The following is a 9,678-nucleotide window of genomic DNA, read 5'->3' as shown; positions in this document are numbered from 1 at the left end:
AGGGAAGCCTAGATGTTTTCTAACATCCTATTTATTTCTAAAAGATATAATCACAATACCATTATCCAATGATTCCTACTTAACTGCCCTTCACAGCTTCATCCTTGTGAAAAGCACTGTGTGGTTCTTACCTTTGAGGATGTAAATTGTTTGCCATGAAGAAATAGTGGTGTAGTGTTCCGCGTGTTTGAAGTCACAAGATCTGAAGAGGTGTGCCATCCATGTACAGTTAAAGCTACACTAAATCTGTCTGGCTTGGCTTCAAGAACTGCATATTTTGGACCTAACTGACCTGGTTTAATTTTTTTTTCCCCTTAACCTCTGGAAAGCAAGGCGTGGGAAGGAGATTTGGTGTCTGTGTTAAATGCGGAGGCGTGTTTGAACTTGTTTCTTTTTCCAAAATGTACAAGTGGCTGGGCGAACCATGGACTTACGTGAACAAGTGCTGCAAGAAAAAAATAAAAGAGAGAGAGACAAAACTGGCTGAGTTAGGAAAAATCGTCAGCTTCGGGTCACGTTCTTGCAGTGGGCAGTCCCGGCCGCTTTGCTCCGGGCGTGCTGGAGGTCACCGGCCTCGGACTTGGTGCCTGGGTCTCGGGCAGCTCTCTGGCTCCAGGGCGTTTCCTCCTTTTCCGGCCTCGGAAAGTTTTGTTTTGGTCCTTAATTCCCTATCAAGGAAAGGCACCCTGCTGACCATTTCTCAGAGTCTCCTCCGGTTGGCTAGAGGCCAAGTTTCCCCCATCCCAGTTGGCCCCAACTTGGGTCCCTCTCCGAGATCCTCGAAAGCTCAGGAAGCGAGTCTTCTGAGGAGGGAGAGAGAAGGCAGCCTGGCGGTGGGTTCCACTGTTTCTGGCCGGCCCTTCTCTTCGCTCCGTCCCTATGCCGGTACCCAACGCACAGCGAAGGGTGCGGGCAGTCTACCGGGTGATCCTCCGGGGCCGGGCTCTCCACCATTCCAAAAAGAATACTCATTCTCCGACGCGCCAGCGATGGGCAGAGACGAAGAGGACGAAAAGCCCGGGAACGGGGCCTAGGGCGCATGCGCACCCCAGCCTGGGCGTTTGAAGGTTCGCCCCGCGGCGGCAGCCGCTAGGTGGCGCATGCGCCCTGGAGGGTGCGGGCAGGTCTCCGGGAAGAAGGCGGCGGCTGCAGCGAAAGGCGGGGGCGCCGTGGGGGCCGGGCCCGTGTTTACGGAGCGGCGGGAGGGCGCGGACGCGGAACCCGGCGCGGCGTCGGCAGCGGCACGATGGTCATGGCGCATTTCGTTGAGAATTTTTGGGTAAGAGAAGGATGTTGGACATGGTGTGGGTTTCGGAGGCCGAGAGTTTCTCCGCCTGACCTCGGCCTGCGTGCGCTTCGGGCGGTGGCGGCGGCTCCGCGGGCAGGGCCGGCGTCCTCGGACCTCCGCCTGCTGCGTCCCGCCTGGACGAAGCCCGTCGAGTGACGACGGGTCGCCGGCCGCGCCGACTCGCGGGCTCGCCGCCCCGGCGGGGGGCGGGGGCTGTCAGCGCGGCCCCTCAGCCCGCGGCGCGGACGCCGAGGGGCCGCCCGCCGCCCGCGCGGGGACAAAGCGCCGGATGGGGCGGGAGACGGGAGCCGGCCCCGCGGGAGACTCCCGGCGCCGGGCGCGCTCCGCGGTTCGGACGCGGACGACGGGCCCGCGGCGCGGCCACCCCAGCTGCGCGCTGCCGGCGAGTGCGGCCCGGAGCCGGGCGGGGAGGCTCGCCTCCTTCCCGCCCCGCAGGCCCCCATCTTAGCCCTTCGGCCCCCGACCATTTCCCCACGAATTCCCGGGCGGACTTGGGCTGGATCAGCATTTCCTCTCGGCCTCGCTGCTCGGCTCGTTGGTCTGCGCCCAGGACTTTGCCTCTGGGCCTGTTCACAAAGCGTACAAAAGTTGAATTTAGTGTAACTGGATTCCTTGGGCTTGAATGCACCTATACTTCCCCTTGTTGGGCTCCTTCGCCTTCCTCATTCTTTCCACACCTCTCCTCTAAATTCAGTATTGACTTCCCAGTTTCCCAGTGGAGTGTTTTTCTGCAGTTGCTGTTTGTTGTGTCGGGGAGTAGAGTTCAGCTGTGTACAGGAGTGTCTCAGGAATCCCATTTTATGGCTTGACAGTTGCAAGAGGTACAATTCCGTTTTAGTTAAGATGTAGAAATATTTAAAGTGGTACGCATAAAGTGAATAAGGCATGTCTTAAATTCTTAGTTTCTAATTCACCCACAGGTTGGCTTAGTAATCAAATCAGTTCATAGTTATTTGTCTTGAATGTTCCTTGTTTTCCACAAGGGACAGAAATACTAGACGTCAGCTTTGTTTTTTTTTAAAGAGCTTTATTGAGGTACAGTTCACTCGCCATACAACTCATTTAACAATTGAAGGAATTTTCGTATATTCATAGAGCTGTGCAGACGCCAACGACGCTTTACTGAGGTATAATTCACCTGCCATACAACCCATTTAAATGAACAATTCAGGGTTTTTCCTATGTTCATAGAGTTGTGCAGGCGTCAGCCACGCTTTTAGAATAATTTCTTCATCTAAGGAAGGATCCCAGTGTTTATTAGCAGTCATCTTTCCTTACCATGTAGATTTGTCTACGCTGGGCATAATCATAAGTGGGTTCATACACGTGGTCCTTTATGACTAACTTCTTTCATTAACATGTTTCCAGGGTTCACCCAGGCTGTGGCATGCAACAGTAGTTAATTCTATTTTATGGTCAAGTAATGTTTGTGGGTGTGTGTGTGTATCGTATTTTATTTAGCCATTCATCAGTGGTAGAGATTTGTTTGGTTGTGCTTTTTGGCTGTTACCAGTGAAACTGCTGTGAACGTTTTTGCCCAAGCTTTCATGTGGGCACATGTCTTCATTTCATTTGGGAGTCGAATTCCTGGGTCATACAGTAACTCTGTGTTGAACATTTTGAGGAACAGCCAAACATTTTCCAAAATAGTTGCACCATTTTATAATCCCACTAACAATGTCTGAGGGTTCCGGTTTTTTCACATGCTGGATGGACTACACTTGTTATTTGTCTTTTATTGTAGTGGATGGGTGTGAAGTAATATCTCATTGTAGTTTCGGTTTGCACATAACATAATTTTCTAAGTATTATCTCCCATTGTTTGGGTTGTCTTTTTCACTCTCTTGATAGTGCCCTTTGAAGCATGTAAGTTTTTAATTTTGATGAAGTCGAATTTGTCTAATTTTTCTGTTATCTGTTACGCTTTTGTTGTGATATCTGAGAAGTCTTTCTTAACCCAGGATCACAGAGGTTTACTATGTTATTTCTGTGGGTTTTATATGACATTTTAGTTCTTACATATAGGCCTATGATCCATTTGAAGTTAGTTTTTGTGTACAGCCCTGGGAAGAGGTATTCTTTGCACGGGGGTTTAGTTGTCCCAGCATTATTTAAAAGGCTATTCTTTTTCCATTGGATAGTTTTGGCACTCTTGTCAAAAATCAGTTAACAATAGATAATATGAGTTTTATTTCTGGATTTTCATTGGTATCTCTATCCTTATGTCAGTACCACACTGTTTTGATTACTGTAGCTTTCTAGTAACTTTGAAATGTGGAAGTGGGAGTGCTCCAACTTCATTTTTCTTTTTCAACATTAGTTTGGCTCTTCTGGGTCCCTTGATTTTCTATATAGCCTGTTGATTTTAGACTTTAGTTTTTACGTAGGCAGTTTCTGAAACTTCTATAAGGATTGTTTATAATTTGGCGTTCTTAGAGTTTTCTGTTTTTTTTTTTTTTTTTGGATGCATGATTGTGTTTTTGAAGTTTGATAACTGTGCGTTAATGTTGAAAAGTTACGTTTTGTTTTCTGTCCATGATTTTGAACATAGCCTTTTGAGGATGTGTTTGGCTATTTTATGAATAATGTCTTATGAACATTTTTGTGCGATTTTTGTGTGCCCCTTGTTTTCCCTCTTAGTAGAGGCATGGGAATAAATTTGGATATCTGAAACGTAGAGAGAATCCCCAGTCTAGTCTATGTTTTAGTGTATGTTTAGTGTTTGCTTTCACTTCCAATATTGTGTATTCTTAAAATAGACTGCATTTTATTTTATCTCCAAGCCTGGTTGTGGCTGAACGTGCTAAATTGGCTCTTAAAAAGCTCCAAAGAATGATAAATGAACTGGAAAACCCTGAGAACTAAATAACTTCTGAAAATTCTTAGTTGTCTATTTAGACAACTTAAAAATTTGCATATTTCTGAATCATTATAAACTAATTTCTTATTATAGAGAGTTTATTTCTCTATTCAATTTCACGTTTTCTCCCCTAATGTTTAAAGTGGCACTGTCAAAACAAAATAAAACTTGTCAAAGTGGGGTAATGGGACCCTTTAAAGCCTTAGGTTTCTAACCAAACAGGCTATTAATTGTTTTTTTCCTTTCATATAAAAAGACAGATCTTTTTGTTGTGGCATTTTGTTAGAGGAAAATTTGAATCATTCAAACTCTCTTCGAGTTCATTTGAAAGCAACACATCCTGCCTTTTTCTTTATAGTTTTTTCTTAACTAAAACTATATGCTATGTTACAAATTCCTTTATTTAATACTAACCTTTGAAGAGGAAAATATATACAAAACTTCCTACACAACAGGTGTTTTGTTGCTGATAAGTCAGTTTTTGCCACAGAGTATAGTGCTGCAAAGATAATCAAGTAGAAAATGTTTTTCTTTCTATTAAAATTAGATGGCAAGAATAATTTTGATAACATATCCACAGTTACCTTTAGTATATAAAAACAGTTGTTAGCCCTTCAAAAGATTATTTAACTTTTTTTAAAAAGTTACTGACAAATATTACAGTGAAGAAGTGTCTCCAAATGCTGCTTCTTTCTCAGAGTCCAGTACTAGTTTTTAGTACTCTTGAGATTATAGATGTCCACTTTAAATTATAATGATTCAAATGGTGATTTATATTTTTTATAAAGCCCAAATTATTTTAATTCAGGAGTTAAAAGGTTTTTTTTATTTTTAAGAAGTAGATTTCGTAGTAATAAGGGGAAAAAACAAGTACAACATAACATGATTTAAATAGGTCTCATTTTACATAGTGATCCCAATCTATATAAGATATAAAGCATTCTCCCAAAGACACCAAGTATTTTTTAGCATTCATTACATTGTAATAAAATGACATTTTTACTTAGGTAACTTTTTTCAAAGATCTCCACTCAGCATATCAAGAATGAATGAGTAACAGTTATCTTAGATATTTTTGTTCTGAATCTTTTCTTTTTTGGCTGCAACAGGTCTTAGTTGTGGCACATAGGGTCTTTACTTGTGGCATGTGGGGTCTTTACTTGTGGCACGTGGGGTCTTTACTTGTGGCACGTGGGGTCTTTACTTGTGGCATGTGGGCTCTGGTTCCCTGACTAGGGATCGAACCCCAGGCTGCTGCACTGGGAACTCGAAGTCTTAGCCACTAGACCACCAGGGAAGTCCCTGTTCTGAAGTTTTTCTTCCTTTTGTTTTCTTTTCTTCTAGTGCTTAACTAGTTAAGAAGTCTCATGTCATTTATCTGTTGATTTCACTGGTATTGTAGTGCTTTGCTTTTAAATGAATTAAGAGCACCTGGTTATACCGCTCTCTCTGTATCCTTGGGGCATTGTTTCCGGGACCAATACCAATATCTACAGGATGCCCAGTCCCCTGTGTGAAAGGCATATGATGCTGTATAGCCAAAATTTGACCTGTCATTACATGGATAAACTGGGAGGGTTAAAATTAAAAACAAATCTGGAGTTGCTATGAATAAGGACTATGGAATGCAAACCATTATTGTGTTTTTGCTTGGTTATTTAATCTAAATTTAGTATCCTACATGAGAGACTAATGGCACCCCACCCCCCACATACATATATACACATTCTTTGGGGTTATTTATCTATATGAAAAATTTAAAATATACATTTTTGGAAAATTAGTTGAGGTGACCATAGAAACCCAGAATATAGTGTTACTTGAAATTTACAAATATTGTAGTTAGAGCTGATCCCATCAGATGATATACGAAAATTTTTTAAGGATGTACATTTGTATATTTGCATATGTATGTTAATTAACATAGTTACATGTTTTAGTATTTAACAGGTGCAAAAAGGAATGTAGTATAAGATCTCCCTCCTTTTATCCACCCACCAAAATCTCCCAAAAGGCAATTCACTGTTACCAATTTCTTATGTAGCTTTCCAGAGGTAACCTATGTATATACAAGCAAATAGCATATATGTTAAAATGTGTTATTATATGTTAGCCAGTTATCTATGCCCAAACTTTTTTCAACTGCAACATGCTATGAAAACTCAAACTACAGGTTCATCTATCTTGGTTCAAGTAGACCTGTCAGGTAGATATTATATAATTATGTTATTTCAGATGAAACTGAATTTTATTGTCAGTCCCTTAGGTTTTTTTCTGGGGCGGAGGTGGAGTGGAAGGGTGGTTTATTTTTTGTTTTTGTCTTTATTGTTGAAATTGAGAAATTGTTACTGATTTAGTCTCCTTTTACTAAATTTGCCAAGAAGTATAATCTGCATTTACTAACAAATTGTTACAGATTTAGTTCAATTTAGGGGAAGGATTTTAGAGAATTGATACAGAGTGATAAAAATTTGCTGTCTGGGTTCTTTTCCAGCCCTACAGACTGAATCTTAATTGTTCGAATCCTTTCAGAACTACTTAAATCATTTAGACAAAGGCATGGGAGAACAGTATGCTTTGTGTCGTCCTGCAGGTTTGATTAGCATAAGCCCTTTGGAAATACATTGTTGTTGTTTAGTCCCTAAGTCGTCTGTCCAATTCTTCTGTGGCCCCATGGGCTGTAGCCCACCAGGGTCCTCTGTCCATGGGATTTCCCAGGCAAGAATACTGGAGTGGGTTGCCATCTCCTTCCCCAGGGGATCTTCCCAACCTGGGGATGGAACCCGCATCTCCTCATCTCCTGCATTGGCAGGCGGATTCTTTACCACTGAGCTCCCCGGGAAACACACGTATGTTTTGGGAGGAGAGCAAGTAATTTTTTGAGTCATAGGGTGTCTTCTCAGATTATCTATCCTGATTTTATAATTGTGGAACAATTTAACAGAAGCGCACTGGGAAGTCTTTCTAGAAATACAGTGCAAGGAAAATTGTGCAGAAAGGAGAATAGGGCTTGTCTTTACATTTATCTAGTGTGGAAAAATTAAGATATTTGAATTGGGAGAATTTTCGTAGAAATCTGGCCCATAGGGATAAGCAAAAATTGGTTAGATGTGAGGAAAAACAAAAGCCAGGCAGTAATGGAGACCTATAATTATAGTTGACCTGTGAGCACTATCGGGGAAGGCGATGGCACCCCATTCCAGTACTCTTGCCTGGAAAATCCCATGGACAGAGGAGCCTGGTCGGCTGCAGTCCATGGGGTCGCGAAGAGTCAGACACGACTGAGTGACTTCCCTTTCACTTTTCACTTTCACGCATTGGAGAAGGAAATGGCAACCCACTCCAGTGTTCTTGCCTGGAGAATCTCAGGGACGGCGGAGCCTGGTGAGCTGCCGTCTTTGGGGTCACACAGAGTTGGACACGACTGAAGTGACTTAGCAGCAGCAGCTTGAGCACTATGAGGTTTAGGAGTGCTGACCTCTGCGTAGCTGATGCTTCCTATCCATGGTTGTCTGTAGTGGGACTCTGCATCCTTGGATTTACCAAGCCCCTGATCGTGTAGTAGTACTGACGGAGTTGCTATTGAAACATGTAAGTGGTCCTGCCCAGTTCAAACCTAAGTTGTTCAGGGTTCCTCTGTGCATCTGCTGGTAAGGAGGCTAGAGAACATTGCTGCAGTGGCCAGAGGCAGAGAGGATTACATTGGGAAGTGATTAGTGAATGGTGTGATGAAGTTGAGGCACAGGATTCCATCATTTCCATCACACATGCTCCGTGATGGAATAGCAGGAGTGAAATGTATGGAAGATATGACAAGCATGTTTGCTTGACTTGCGGGAAAAGACAGAAAGGTACAATACAAGTAATGCAAATTAGTGGCTGCTGGGACCTTAGATAAGAAGTGTTAGTTACTAGTGGCTTAATAGCCAGTGACTGGCTCATATCATGAACTTCGTATTGCAAAATTCAGACTTAAATTGACGAATGTAGGGAAAACTGCTAGGCCATTCAGGTATGACCTAAGTCAGATCCCTTATGAGTATACAGGAGAAGTAACAAATAGATTCAAGAGATTAGATCTGATAGACAGAGTGCCTGAAGATCTGTGGACAGAGGTTTGTGACGTTGTACAAGAGGCAGTGATCAAAATCATCCCCAAGAAAAAGAAACGCAAAAAGCCAAAATGGTTGTCTGAGGAGGTCTTAAAAATAGCTGAGAAAAGAAGAGAGGCGAAAGGCAAAGAAGAAAAGGGAAAGATATGTCCATCTGAATGCAGAGTTCCAGAAAATAGCAAAGAGAGAGAAAAAAGCCCTTTTAAGTGAACTGTGTAAAGAAATAGAGGAAAACAGTAGAATGGGAAAGACTAAAGATCTCTTCAAGAAAATTAGAGATACCAAGGGAACATTTCATGCAAAGATAGGCACAGTAAAGTACAGAAAGGGTATGAACCTAACAAAAGCAGAAGACATTTAGAAGAGGTGAATACACTGAATCTTAATGATCCACGCAGATAGCCACAATGGTGTGATCACTTGCCTAGAGCCAGACATCCTGGAGTGTGAAGTCAAGTGGGCCTTGGGAGTCGCTATAAAACAAAGCTAGTGGAGGTGATGAAATTCCAGCTAAGCTATTTCAAATCTTAAAAAATGATGCTGTGAAAGCGCTGCACTGAATACGCCAGCAAATTTGGAAAACTCAGCAGTGGCCACAGGACTGGAAAAGGTCAGTTTTCATGCCAGTCCCAAAGAGGGACAATGCCAAAGAATGTTCAGATTAATGCGCAATTGCACTCATTTCACATGCTAGCTAAGTAATGCTCAAAATCCTGTAAGCTAGGCTTCAGCAGTATGTTAACCAAGAACTTCCAGATGTTCAAGCTGGATTTAGAAAAGCCAGAGGAACCAGAGATCAAGTTGCCAACATCCTTTGGATCATAGAAAAGCAAGAGAATTCCAGAAAAACATCTGCTTCATTGACTACTCTTAAAGCCTTTGATTGTATGGATCACACCAAACTGTGGAAAATTCCTGAAGAGATGGGAATACCAGACCACCAATACCTCCTGTGAAACTTATATGCAGGTCAAGAAGCAGTAGTTAGAACCAGACATGGAACAACAGACTGGTTCCAAATTGAGAAAGGATTACATCAAGGCTGTATATTGTCACCTTGCTTATTTAACTTATATGCAGAGTACATCATGCAAAATGCTGGGCTAGATGAAGCACAAGCAGGAGTCAGGATTACTGGGAGAAATATCAGTAGCCTCAGGTATGCAAATGACACCACCCTTATGGCAAAAAGCGAAGAGGAATAAAGAGCCTCTTGATGAAGGTGAAAGAGGAGAGTGAAAAAGCTGGCTTAAAACTCAACTTTCAAAAAACTAAAATGGTGGCATCTGGTCCCATCACTTTATGGCAAATAGATAGGGAAACGATGGAAACAGTGACAGACTTTTATTTTCCTGGGCTCCAAAATCACTGTGCATAGTGACTGCAGCCATGAAATT

The 9,678-nt window shown here is 42.7% G+C and overlaps 1 protein-coding gene across 2 annotated transcripts in view; it reads left to right on the top strand.

Annotated features, from left to right (window-relative positions):
- Positions 1–551: 551 nt before the first annotated feature.
- FCHO2 (FCH and mu domain containing endocytic adaptor 2) overlaps positions 552–9,678 on the top strand; it is a 119,376-nt gene continuing 110,249 nt past the window's right edge. For both annotated transcript variants that reach the window (XM_069556192.1, XM_069556193.1), the window contains exon 1: positions 552–1,279. In XM_069556192.1, coding sequence (XP_069412293.1) covers positions 1,247–1,279 — 33 coding nt within the window. In that variant the 5' untranslated portion in view covers positions 552–1,246. The remainder of the gene's footprint in view (positions 1,280–9,678) is intronic.

This window comes from Ovis canadensis, chromosome 16, assembly GCF_042477335.2.
Source record: "Ovis canadensis isolate MfBH-ARS-UI-01 breed Bighorn chromosome 16, ARS-UI_OviCan_v2, whole genome shotgun sequence".
NCBI lineage: Eukaryota > Metazoa > Chordata > Mammalia > Artiodactyla > Bovidae > Ovis > Ovis canadensis.
This window is presented reverse-complemented; position numbering and strand designations above follow the sequence as displayed.